Source organism: Uranotaenia lowii, chromosome 3 (genome assembly GCF_029784155.1).
Source record: "Uranotaenia lowii strain MFRU-FL chromosome 3, ASM2978415v1, whole genome shotgun sequence".
Taxonomy (NCBI): Eukaryota; Metazoa; Arthropoda; class Insecta; order Diptera; family Culicidae; genus Uranotaenia; species Uranotaenia lowii.
Window position 1 is genome coordinate 311,135,935 of NC_073693.1, and position 14,100 is coordinate 311,150,034.

The following is a 14,100-nucleotide window of genomic DNA, read 5'->3' on the forward strand; positions in this document are numbered from 1 at the left end:
CGATTTGTGTAGCTTTGGGCCTAGTTCTCCCAAATGCCAACCTGTGCCAGGAGCTTAAGGCTTGCGCAGGACAACCCTATACGTGCCTGTTCTATGTTCCCAAAAGCTTCCGAATTTCGGATTGAAGTGTTGTGTTGTTTTAGGTTTTGAGTTACTTACCCATTTGGACGCTCGTCTTCCTAATTCCATCAATAGGTGTCTTGTGTCAGAATATCGAAGCCTTGATAGCCTGAACGATTTCACGCCATGATGTAAAGACATTGCGCTGAGAAAGCATGATTCCTGTAAAAGAAATCTTGAGCCAAACCTAGAAAGGAATTTCACAATGTATACAATTAAAAAAATCGTCCAACTCACAGTTTTTTTTAAGTTTGACAGATTTGCATTGTTTTGTTGTTGTGTTTTTTTTTTGTATTATTTTTCTTCTGTTGCATCAAGTTGTTTGTTCTTATTTATTTTATCTATTGTGTTGATAACCTATGTTGTATGATCACTACCCAATTAAAACATCGATCTCGCCATGTAGCTTGCGCTTATATGTTTGTTTGATCTATTTTGTTTTCTTTTCGGTTTGTTTTCTGTTCGTCTGGTGTGTATGTGTGTTTGCTTTCTCTAGTGTTGGTTTTGAGTTGTGGAGGAGAGAGGGTGTGAATGTTCGGTTGGCTTTCTATCAATGCACCACTATGTGAGCTATGTTTGTATGTTTTGCACACGATTGTAGGAATATTGTGCTGCTTTTACTTTTTTATCTTTTCAATGTGACAAATTTTTACTATTATTTCATTCCGTGTGGTTTGACTGTTATAGTGGGACAATGTTGTGTTCGAGTTGTTTAAAGTCGATAGACAGCAGATAAGCAGATATTAAGTAGTTTTATGTTTTCATCATTTGGTGTGGGCAGAAATTTGATAATCGGTACTTTTGTTTTTTTTAGGATAAGGGTTTGTCTTCGGGTGGTTTTCTATTATTTAGCGGATCCTTAGGTAGCATATACTGGTTAGTAAGTATTCGGAATCAGTATGAGAGATTTCATAGTTTTGATTTTTGTATGTTTTTGTTTGTTTGTTTCCATGTAGCCGTAGAGGGTATTTTCTTATCTTTAGCCATCATTTCATCGGTAGTACAATTTCACTAGCTTGGTTTGTTTCTTAGTTTTCTTTCCTACAAATAGTTAGTTTAGATCCACGTTTGCAAATGTGTTTTCTCATATCGACGTTCGTGTAAATTCATCTTAAAAAGTAAAATGCGCGAAATATAAAGTTGAACATTGAACTAATATGATTGGTTAATGCTTGTTAAATCTTTCTCGGTTTCTGCGTTTAAATATATACTTTTATAATCCTTCACAAGTCCAGCTTGCTACAGTTTTGTTTTTAAATTTCTTCTCCCTTCAATGTCCATTTTGTATATCTCTTGGTTTTACACAAATTGTTTTCTGGTTTTCTTTTAATATACACAGATTTACCGTTTGCTGTAGTATTGGTCACACTTATTTTGCGCTCCATTCCGACTTAATTGTGTGCACTGTGTTTGTGTTTTTTTAAACTACCTCCTGACTTCAAACATACCTTGTAGTTGCAGTTGTCTAATAAGGTGCTTTGATGGTTTTTTTTTACTTCGAAAAACTTTGTGAAATAGAAAGCGTTTTCAGGTTCTGACTTATGTTTCTTGAAAAATTTAGGAAAATGATTCAAATTGATTTATTGCTTCCGTTCAAAAATTTGACGATTTTCAAATGAAATGATTAGGTATAAGCATGTTTAGCAAACTATCTGATAAATTCAAATTTAATTTAAACTCTCATGTCGAATGCTCGAGAACTCTTTCATTTTCTTAAACCAAAATTTCTGTTCATTGAAAAAACAAAAAATAACGACAAGAATGAGTTACTTAACTTAAATGTTGGACGAATTCCGCAAAATCAACGGAAGCAATAAGCCGTTCAATTCAAAATCATCTCTCATGCAAGAGCCAATAAGTTGTTGTAATCTCAATTCGTTTGCAAACAAACACAGCATTTGCAACTCAATCGTATGTTGTCTTTGAATGGGGCCCTAATAGAATGGTTAGCGCGTACGATAGTTGTCATACTCTACTTTGTGAATAAAGCTGTGCACAGCACATACGAATTAACTTTCTTCTTTATCGTTTTGTATTTGTTACTGTTTGCTTGTTACTGTTGCTGATTAGTTCTGAGATTTTCAATGTTTTTTTTATGTGTGTCTTTCGGTAGCTATTTTCACTTCCAATTTTGTTCATATATGAAGGGGAAATTCTAACAATTCCAATAGTTTTTTTAAACGGAAATGTTTTTGACGTTGTACATCATTTTTCTTCTTTTAGATTATATTTGTGAGTTGTCATTTTTATTTAAATGTACGCTGCACTTGCACGTTTGGATGGTGATTTATTACGTTCTAGTGCAACACACACAGGAACCAAATAAAATTATTTTCTAATAGGGGTCATTTTTTGAATTTGTCATTTTGTACAACTAAAACTGTCACGATGAGTGTTTTATGTTGCTGTCCGGGCGCTATTCTATCTATAAAGTTAATAGTTCTAAGGACGAAAAATTTCAATTTTTTAAAATAATTTCAACATTTAGAAACATAAAAATTCAACAAACACACATAATGAATAAGGAAAAAAAAATCTAGCGATATCTCGTTTGCGCTTTTTACAATCATTTACTCAACACAGAAAACCTAAGCTCATCTGTAAATTATTGCACGTAAGTGAAGATAGCGATTCCTTGAATCTTGCTCTTAGCCTTCCAGATAAAAAAAAAATATTTTGTCAATCAATGAAATGAGCTCTTCAGCTATTTACTCGTCCACTTGCTTCAAATTTCGTGCTTTTTCAAAAGAGTTTGGTGGGGTTGGTGCTCAGTTGTGTTCGATTTCATCAATCATACCATTCTAGAAAATCCGGCGGACGGAGCTGAGCTGAGCCGTTGATAGTTTAAAGTGCTGAAGTAAAACTCGAGTCATGTCCCGCCGTTTCGCTAATTTCGCGCGCTTGGGTAACAACAATACTTTCGAGATCTCTTTGGTATCCGTGTACTATAGTCTAAAAAACGCGTAGCTACTGTCTGATTCGCTATTCTGCAGCTAGTAGTATTGTTTCCTTTCTACCGGTGCTAAGTAGTGGATTGTTTTCAATAGCTGAGTCTTCTATAAGTTTTTTTTTCTAACGAGAGCATTTGTGGGTGGTGAGGGTGATCTACACAGTTACACACCTCCCTACATATTCAATATAGGAAACATTCAAGGTGTTGTCCTAACCTAGCAAGAACCCATCCATTTTGGTTTCCAGTTTTTGTTAAAACCAAATCTGTAGTGTCGACAGCAGAATTTTTAAAACTAGTACATAGTATTTGTAATAGCATATAGTTGTTGTAGTAAGAATAGTAGAAGTGGTAAGGGTTCATTCAACAGCCAGCGTCCACTTTCCCATCGATAGTTTCCCCTGCCGAAGCCAAAGACCCTCTGTACTACGCCGTCTTTATCGGAAGCGAAGCTGTGGTTCCAGCATTGGCAACCGCAAGACTACACGGCGTGGGACTGCTGGAGGTCACCAATTCCGCCGGTGAAATACTCCCATTGGACAAACCCCCAGCACTGCCACCGACACTGTTTCCATTGGACAATTCCGACCCGGCTCCGGTCATGAAACTGTTGCCTCCGTTGTTGTGGTTGATGTCTCCGTCGCTCCCCAGCAGCCGGGACCCGGTCAGGCAGTTTTTGATGAACCGGTTCTTCTCGTTGAATATCGTCGAGTGGCGTGCGTTGGAGGGATGTGATCCCCGGCCACCACAACCGGTGACTCCGTTCGGGTTGACGTTCACCTTGTCCCGGACGATCGACCCGCATGACTGGGCTTTGTAAAGACGGCCCCGCTGAAAGAGACCGGACAGGGGCACGTAGATCTTTTTGTGTACCTGAAAGATTAGGGAGTGTGTTTAATAAAATGGACTTACACATTGAAAACTTCATGGAGTTGCTTGGAGATTTGAGACATGCCGGTTATTTTTATCAAACCAATAAACAGTAAGTCGACATTATTACAACGTTTTCGTCACGTGGAGAAAGGGTTTTAATTTTTGCTACACAATGAGATTTGTCCAGACACAGGGAACGATTTTGTCGAACAAGTTTTGATTTACAGGAATAAGTACAAACAATTTTGAATAAAGAGTTCCTTTTTGACAAAATTCTATAAAATTTATTACCTCTCAATTTTTTTTACAAAATTAATTTACTTTTTACACCCAAGCAACAATTAAATAAGTTTCATAAGATTCTGCAAGTACGATTTAAATCTCTGTAAGAAAACAATTCAAAGTTTAATAACACCACATATTTTATTTATGCTCCTCGGATTATAATTTATACATACATATTTGCGGCACACTGTGCGAATTTTAGAATCGACTTACTACATGGTTCGTCACCGATGATTTGTTGGCCTCAGCAAAGCGAATTCGGTCCGGAAGATTTTCCGGAACAGGAACAAACGATATTATCGACTTTCCTGGATCGCCACTCGGTGAAACACTCCCATTGGACAAACCCCCAGCACTGCCACCTGCCAGCCAGGTACCTCCTCGTTTCTCCGGAAAATTTTCGAAGCAGTTCCAAGAGATCCGTTTACACAGTACACTTCCGGATTTTCGTTGTTGCTCTTGCAACCTGCAGACAAACCAAGATCGATTTTCTTCGGCCAATGACGACTTCCGGGCTAGCAGCTTCGGTGCCAGAAGGATCTGACAGACTTCTAATCGCACGTAATTGCTCTCAGTTCATGGGTTTTCAATTGAGCAAATCTTTCTTAAGCGGGCCATAGACTACACAAATGGCATGTGCAAATTCGATGATTCCACGACGATTGTTGGATTTATGCTCGCCCACACACGATACAAACAAATTTCGCGCGAACACAAATGATGGCAGGCGGAAACAGCCACAGCAAGAGTCAAATGAGTCAAATCGATCGGGATCGAAATATTTTGTACAAACCACCCTTTGTGGTATGGTGTATGGTGCTGTTTGTACAAAATTCAGGCCATTTACTCTGCCCCAGTCGGGGTGGAGGTGTTTTTTGTTGTTGTTGCTGTTTTTGCCAGCAATCGTTTGAGTTCACGCCGAATTTGTTTGTATCGTGTGTGGGTGAGCTGAGATCAAACAATCGTCGTGGAATCATCGAATTTGCACACGCCATTTGTGTAGTCTATGGCCCGCTTAAAGCAGGCCATACACTGAAAATCGAAAATACCCAAACTTGAGAACTGCCACCAACCAAACCTAAGTTCAAGATTGACAACTTAAGTTTGTGAAAAAATCACAGCTTGCCAATAAGCCAAACTTGTCCTTCAAGCGAAGAACTGTTTTTTTGGGGGTTTTTTGTTGTAAGCGCATCTGATTCTGTTACCTCCATCCTGGCAGATTTAGGTTTGGGGGGAAAGTTCAAAGCGAAGAACTGTTTTTTTTGGGGGATAACTTTTATTCCCGCTTCATTCGCAGAAAGTCTCACTTATACGATGATGTAGCTGCCTCTCACAACAACTCTCCGGTGGTCGAGCGGTTAGCATCCTGAGATGGTAATCGCAAAGCCATTGCAGGTATGGGTGTGATTCCTGTACCTGGCGATATTTTTTTTTAATTTTGATTTCCATTTTATTGTGGTATCAGATTTTGGGGGATGAGTTCTCCTTTAAGAGCTTAACTTTGTGCTATGCCACCAATAGCCAAACCTGTAGGGAGGGAGTTTCATTCGGGTTGGCGGGGAAAGTTCTCAAGTTTGGGTATTTTCGAGGTTCAGTGTAGGCTACACCACACTGAACGAAATCGGGCTATAAGGTTTATTGGGAATTTTAGTGTTTTTGCACTAAAAGAAAATCCAATACTTTTTACTAATATACGGTCGAAATAGGGTTGATTAATTTTATAGGAAATTTCAATGAATTTTAAAGTGCGCCAACATAATATAATTCATTATGAAAAGAAGTAAAATGAATAGTGTAAAGATTCAATAAAATATGTCCCAGTTCAATTTGTTATTAAATTTGAAGTTTTTTTTTCACTAGAGCGTAAATAAAATACATTATTGAGATTAATTATTAAAAATTTATTGTTACTGGATTTATCCCGTCTTAAAAAATACATCCATCTCTGGCCTTTGAAATTCAAGGAAAATTTTCCGTTGAAATCAATTGTACCATGTAGATTGGAGCATTTTCCGGATTCGGTTATTGTTCTCAGCCGTTCTATTGATGAGGATTCTGTAGTGATTCCCCTCGCCAACTCGTACTCCGTTTTTATGTGATCATCTGAAATCAACATTAATTATAAAATCATTACTCGTTGAAGATGTATGTATGTTTCAAAACTTACCTATCTAAGACTTTCCATAATCGCGAAGGTATAGGTCTGGAAGTTCTTCTGGTCCGGGTTACTCCACTCTTCTACAGAAAGGATATCATCCGAAGAACCAAATCTCGTCGGGAGTTGAATGAAGTATCACGTACTACGTACATTCTGAAGTTGTAGCTTAATTATTCTCCTTTCTGTTGTTGTATGGTGAACCTTTTGAGCATATTCGCCTGATCAAAATCTTGCACCCGCAAGTTACTCTGACCAGACGAGCAAATTTCAATTAACGATGCTTCCGTTTAAATCAGATGAAAGCTGAAAAACATTAAAAAAGTTAATTTTATTTAATTTTGAATTTGTGTTTACTTACTTGACCAAAAAAATAATGGAGTTTATTTTTTTACCCCTTGTTGTTCGATTCTTCGCTGCCAAATGATTTTTTGATTCCGCACCAACCAGATGTACAAACTAATGGGCTCAAAAACACATCAGCCGTTTTATTTTTGGGCATTTAAGTTTACCAGCAGCTAGGCTTACTTTCCAAGTCTAAACAAGTACCGAAAACTAAATAACGAACAAAGCTACTGTATTTTCCTATACGTTTCAAAAAGTGCTACAAGTATTTACGATTCATTGGATTTTCTAGTATGTTTTACTGGATACTGTCGGATATCGACGAACTTGTAGAAAGTATTGGATTTCGTAATGTTTTTTATAAAATTTTTCATTAGTATTTATCAGGCAATGAAATTATAACAATTATTGAAATGAGCCTATACATTTTATAGCCCGATTTGGTTCAGTGCATGATGGCTCTAGATATGGTGATCTCAGATGCCAAATCGCCATTCCGCCATATTGAAAAAAGTTTTGACAGCCGGCTGTAGTGTTTACGAAAAAAGGGGTCAAGGGATGCCAGGTGTTAGTGATAAAAAATCAGATGGGAAAAAAGTGTGTATATGTGCAGAAGCTAATCGCAAAGGAAAGTTAAAAAGATTTAAAACCGTACTGGGGTTTAGTTTATTTTATTATATTTAAATTGAGTTTTCGGAAAAAAGCAATGATATGAGTATATTCAATGAATTAATTTGTATTCTAAACACTTTTTTTCAATAAAATTACAATACAGTTCGGTCTATCCGTATGTTCCGAAAAAGAAAAACTTTTTTTGACCGTTATGATAGAAAGGATCTTAAAGGGTGGAACAAACAACTAAAACCCTAAACCGGATGTTGTTTGCTCCTTATATTCTTTTTACCTTATCCAAAGAGCTATTTTGTTTCCCTTTAATCGAAAAGTGTTGGATGAAAATAAACGTAAATCGGTTCTGCTAAAGGAATGCTCTAAATTCTGCTATTGATCATTTTCATGTAAATGATAAACGATTTTATGATTCGAAATGCTACCCATCAGATCCGGATTACTCGATTGGATCTTCTGGAGCAGCGATGGCAACAGACGGGGGTCCTCCTGAAGCAGCTTTTTCATCTCGATGAAGATCGGATGTTCCTGCAGGAGGGCCAGCCGCTTCTCGGACGATGGAATGTAACGCCTCGCTATGTTACCATCCGATTCGATGACTTTCTGCTGCTTCTAGATAGCTCTTGAAAGAAAAAAGTGTTGAATAAGCATAAATTTATCATAAGTAATGCAAAATTAATGTTACTAACCGCTACCGACAAAGCTGGCACCGTCGTTTATAGGTTCAACTTCTTCCAGCTTTGCTTACCAGCCCGGAGCTCAGCCGGAAGATTTTGTTTCGATGCTATGAATTATATTTGCAAAAATCAAGGCGAAATCTTTGTCTAAGCAATATCTTGATGATTGGCAAAACTTCGTGTTTTACAAAAAATCAGAGCACCTGGCATCCCAGCCAGCCAGCAGCCAGCCGAACAGCCAGCTGTCAAATTTCGGCTCCTCCTCCGCCTCCAACCCTCGTCTACTTTTTGCCAAAGAGAGACCACCATATCTAGAGCCATCATGGGCTACACCACACCACAAAATGCGATGATTCCACAACGATTGTTTGATTTGATAGTTCGCTTTCGACCGCGCTACCGATCGGACGTTTATTCTATTTGCTCTGATTACAGTTTTTTCTTTCGCGTTCTCGTGTTTTCCTCTAGCACGGACATCCTTTTCGCCTGAGTTTTTCTAGTGTCAGTGTTGAACTCCAGCGAAACACCGCAACCAATATTTCCTTCCTTTGGGATGAGGGAAACTCCTCCGGTGTGGGGCGGCGCACTTAACCCGCCAGGAAATCGAAACTTGAGAACGGTTCCCTCATGAATGGATCCCCTTGGAAAGTATGGTGATATCCAATTCCTTCGAATGAAACCATCCGGCAACCAAAAACTACCTAAAAACCCCTTCATCGTTTCGACATCTGTCGAAAAATACGTCGGTAAAATTGACGGAGGGAGTTCTACTGACCGAGGGGAGAGTTATCTCCTCAAAGTTAAGAACACCTTTCAAGTCAACAAGCTGTTCAAACTGGATCGACTGTTTGACGGCACTCCGATCATCATCAACACCATCCGACCATTAACCTCAGCCAGTGCGTGGTGTCATGTGACGACGTTGTTGGACTTAGCAACGATGATCTGCAACGTTTCCTTGCAGATCAGGGCGTGACTAAAATTTATCGCTTTCAAAGAAAATCAGACGACAAAACTGTACCGACCAACTCAATGTTACTTACCGTGAAGGGGACCATTCCTCCTCCTCACATCTACTTCGGTTTTATCCGTATTGCGACCCTACCATATTATCCCCGCTCGCTCTTGTGCTTTAATTGCGGCACATATGGCCACTCGAAGCTTCGATTCAAAAACGCTCCCATCTGCATCGACTGCGGTGACTCAAAAGTTCACAATGAACCGCACTGTGTTAATTGCCAAGGAACCCACTCATCATTTATTTATTTATTTACATAGTATTCCGTCTCACGACATAACTTGACGAACATAATTCCTAAAATTCTATCGGTCCATGGCAACCGTTCTCCAATTTCTCGTGCACCCCACGTTCGCCAGATCACACTCCACTTGGTCTAACCACCTCGCTCGTTGCGCCCCCGCTCGTCTTGTTCCTACCGGATTCGTAGCGAACACCTGTTTTGCTGGACAGTCGTCCGGCATTCTCGCAGAATGTCCCGCCCAGCGTATCCGGCCAGCCTTCACCACCTTCTGGATACTGGGTTCGCCGTAGAGTCGCGCGAGCTCGTGGTTCATCCTTCGCCTCCACACTCCGATCTCCTGTACGCCGCCAAAGATGGTTCTTAACACTCGTCGCTCGAATACTCCGAGTGTACGCAGGTCCTCCTCGAGCAATATCCATGTCTCGTGCCCGTAGAGAACAACCGGTCTAATGAGCGTCATATACAGGTTACACTTCGTGCGAGGGCTAAGTCTTCTCGACCGCAGTTGCTTGTGGAGTCCATAGTAGGCACGACTTCCGCTGATAATTCGCCTCCGGATCTCACGGCTGGTATCATTGTCTGCGGTCACCAGAGAGCCGAGATAGACAAAGTCTTCGACTATCTCCAGCTCGTCGCCGTCGATTGTGACCTTGTTATTACTGGACAAGCGGGTTCGGTCGGTCTCGGATCTGCAGGCCAGCATGTACTTCGTCTTGGACGTATTAATCATCAACCCAATTCTTCCTGCTTCGTCCACCCACTCTTCAATAAACCGGAACTGCCCCATCTTCACGGAGCAAGCCATCGTTCGCCTTAAGGTCGACTTGGGAATTTCCCAAGGGGAGGCCGCCAAGGTTTACAGAAGCCGATTACAGCACCAAAAGGAAGCCACCAAACGAGGTCAAGCTGAAACCCTAGAAGACGAGCGGATCCGTCAACTGGAAGCCCAAGTTTCACAACTTTTGGAACAGCTAATCAAACTCAAAGAGAACCTCAATGAATCTACTCTTGTTGGCGGTTCCAAAACCACTCACGAGGACATCGACGACTCCGATCGTGTCTCACCTTTCCACTGCCCAAAGTGCTTCCCACAACAGGTTATGGGCCCAGCACAAGTGGAAAGGAGGAAAAGAAGAATCGCTAGGAATCAAAAGTGACAAAAGAGCCAGCGCCCAAAGAAGGACAACGAGCCGAAGCCCGGAAGGACAACGAACCAGGAACCATTGGAAGGTCATCGAGGCAGGAACCAGAGCTACTGGAAGGTCATCGGTGCAGAGTCGTATGGAGGTCGTTGAGCCGGGGCCACTGGAAGGTCGGCGAGCCGGAGACCGTGGGAGGTTGTCGGACCAGGACCCAACTGGAAGATCATCGGACCGGGAAGCCAGGTGGCCAGGATGTCGGACAGGTGCCATTGAAGGTTGTTTGGTCGGATCCTTGGAAGGTCAGCGAGTCGAGAGCCAGCGGAAGGTCGTCGAGCCATTAGTAAGGCGTCTGGTCAAAATAAGAGGTCGAGCCGGATCCAACAAAGTCGTCAGACCGGATCCACTGGGAGGTCGTCGGACCGGTGCCATTGAAGGTCGCTTGACAACGAAGCAGTCATCGAGCCAGAATCACTGGTAGGTCGTCGTACCGAAAGCCATGGAAGGTTGACGGGCCAGTATCATGGAACGTCGTCGTCGAACCAGGAGTCACTGGTGGACTTACGAGCAGGGTACTACGGAAGGTCGCCAAGCCGGTGACATGGAAGGTCGGACCGGAAAGCCAAATGAAGGTCTTTGGGCTGAAACCACTAGGAGACGCAGGCCTCAGGAAAGGCGTCGAGGCGAAGGAGAAAGCTTCGAGCCGCAGCAAGGGAGTCGAGACCAGAAGCCAATTGGAAGGTCGTCGTACCTGGAGGCCAGTTAGAGGTCGTCGAGCCAGGAATCATGGAAGATCGACGGGCTGGAGCCACTGGCAGATCGTTGAGTCGGAAGCCAGAAGTAAGGTCGTCGAGTTGCAACAGGGGCGAGAGCGTCGGGTACGGTGCGTGTTTTGAAGAGGAGCAGCCGCATATTCAGAGGAGCCGCCGAAGGCAGTAAGGAGACTGCGGATGTGTATGTTGAGGAGAAGTGTTGAGATTTGTCTCAACACTTAAGATAAAAAATAAAGTATTCAAAGATCTACCTCCAACCATAAGAAGTCTCTTCTTTCCACTGCCCAAAGTGCTGCTACAACAATATCTACTCGATTAGAAGTTTAATTTTTCGAAGTATAGAAACTAATTATTTACAGGTCATCAACATCTGGTATATTCCAAGTTCACATGTGAAAGGTGGTAAACGGTTGAGTTATGTACACGAAAGGGGACTTATGATCTACGCTTTGAAGTACTGTCAAAATGTCTAGCCACTTCTACTGGGTTTAGTTACAAATGGTACGAGATATAAAAAGAATTGGGGATTATGCTACATATTTTATGGTACAAACTTTCGAAAGAAAGGATCAGACTTTATGAAGGAAACACTGAAATATGAGATACGAAATTTCTCGAGGGTTGGCCCGAGAGCCAGAGCTTCATCCAGGACTGGGGAGTAAATTTTGAAAACTACTAAAAATTTAGAGACACCACAACTTGAATTTCAACATTAATAAAGAAACACAAAAGAGAGAGTCTTTATATCCATCTACTTACAGTAGATTGTATTTATAATATTTTTCAACGCGTTTTTACATGATTGACACGAGTATCAATTGGTCTTTCCTATTTGTTGTAAATTATGTTCCTGAAACATAATTCCATTTTAGATAAGTGTTTCGTTGTATTGATTCAATTTAAAAACTTAATTTAATTAATACTTTTTTACAATTAAAATCAAAATAAGGAAAAAATCCAAACTCACCTGGAAGTACCGCCCAAGAATTTTGATTTTCTTGGTACTCTTGGTGTTGCTGCTTTCGGAAGCGTTCAGCGCCTTGGTGAGTTCCACAACGATCTCGATATCGTCCCCTTGCGGAGCAGCTGCTCCCGTTGATGAAGGAACGTCCCCAGCCGGGGTTGAGCTGTTCGACGATTGTTGTTGCTGCTGCTGGTTGTGGTGATGCTGCTTCTTGAAAGGATGGAATATCCGGGCGCTGAACCCTTTCGGTTTGGTTGGATTGCTGATTGCTGGGTTATTTGTATTGCTATTGCCGCTGGCATTAGCCGTGGCATCGGTTGGCGTCGGTTCCTCCACAGGAGGATTACTACTACTAGCACCGTCCTCTACGTTGGAAGCTTCTTCCGGTTGGTCAGTGGTGTTGAGATTGTCCTTGGCAACGGCAATCTCGTTTGGCACGATTGAAGTTGATATGGCACCTGCGGTCGCGGCCGCTGCTGCTGCTGCCGCTGCGGCAGCTGAGTGTGATATCTCCGACTCCTGCACTTCCGTAATTCGATTAAGCGATTGACTCTCACGGAGCCGAGTTTCGACAGGTCTCCTCCGTCCCCGGTGCCTCCGGAAGTCAACCTGCTGGGAGGTTTTCTGCCGATTGCCCCCGCCCGAGGAACGTTTGTCCGAAGACGACGGTTGGCTACTGTTATCATTGCTGCTACTACTGGCGCTGGTCATCATGACTGTTGCCGCCATGTAACCAGCGGTTTGACCGCCGGAGGGAGCTGCCGAATTACCCGGATCCTGAGAATCACTGGAATCGTCGTGCGAATCTCGTCGTTGAGTTTGTGGCTTTACGGTAGAGTCAACGATCTTATGCGCACGCTTCTTCCGGTTTTCCGAATCGTCATCAGACGCATCGGAACTGCTGCAGGATGCCGTCCGAGATTTGTTGAACTTTGTCCTCCGATGAACGACGCTTCCATTTCCACTGCCTTGACTCTGCGCCCTCGCATTGAACTGATTCCGGACTACAGGTCGAGGCGTGGTAGAAGTGCTATCAGAACTCCCTACATCGGTTCCTTCTTCGAAAATCTCATTCAAGCAGTTGGTGGTGGCGTTCAAGATGGTATTGGCTCTGGTGGGCGATGGCATCGTTTTATACTTGGGTATAGTAGAAGTTGTGACAACGTTCAAGCTTGGCAAAGGAATCGTTATCGTCGAACTGTCGGTAATAATTTTAGTTGTTACGTGCTCAACATCCCTGATGCTAGCAATACATTTATCAAACGAACCAGTTCTCAAGTTCCCCTCACCCATTTTTGCTAAACTCGGTTTCAGTATAGAAGACTTTTTGCTAAAATCCATTCCGGTTCGTTTGATTTCCGGAACCTTCCGTTGCAAACCTCCTCCCGCAATGCCCAGCCTATCTTTGGTACTGCTGTTCTCACTCGTGATCAGCGTCACATTGCCCAGCCCACCGAACAGTGATCCCTTGTTTTCCTTGGCAATCTTTTCCAGTGCCAGCTGCTCACTCAGTTCCTTCTCTTTGGCTTCGGCCAGCTGTTTTTTGGCCTCCAGCTTGAGCCGCTCCGATTCGGCTATCCTATCCTGGACCGTGACGTTGATCCGACCCTCGGATCGGGAACCACGGCGGTTCAGCTGTGCCGATAGTTCCTCGTGGGCGGCACCATCATCCTCGTCGTCCTCCTCCTCCTGTACGATGCTGCACTTGCGATTTCGACCGGTCTACAATGAAAATGAAGAATAGAGTGGTGAAAAATAGGGAAGAATGACACAAAATGGTAAATTCCCAGAAAAATGTTGTGAAAGAATTACTAGAATGAGGATGACACATGGGATAAATGAATTTTTTTAATAATGTCTCCATTAAATTATTCTATGTAATTTTCTTATGATCGAAAATAACTATCGAGTATCGCGTATATTTCCACCA

The 14,100-nt window shown here is 42.2% G+C and overlaps 1 protein-coding gene across 8 annotated transcripts in view; it reads right to left on the reverse strand.

Annotated features, from left to right (window-relative positions):
• Positions 1-378: 378 nt before the first annotated feature.
• The window catches only part of LOC129750781 (SNF-related serine/threonine-protein kinase-like), a 140,333-nt gene continuing 126,611 nt past the window's right edge, over positions 379-14,100 (reverse strand). For 7 of the 8 annotated variants that reach the window (XM_055745831.1, XM_055745830.1, XM_055745825.1 and 4 more), the window contains exons 10-11: positions 12,174-13,892; positions 379-3,943 (exon numbers count right to left, since the gene is read on the reverse strand). In XM_055745831.1, coding sequence (XP_055601806.1) covers positions 3,497-3,943; positions 12,174-13,892 — 2,166 coding nt within the window. In that variant the 3' untranslated portion in view covers positions 379-3,496. Of the gene's footprint in view, positions 3,944-11,965; positions 12,057-12,173; positions 13,893-14,100 lie in introns of all 8 variants that reach the window. The other variant, XR_008738487.1, reaches the window with a different exon arrangement.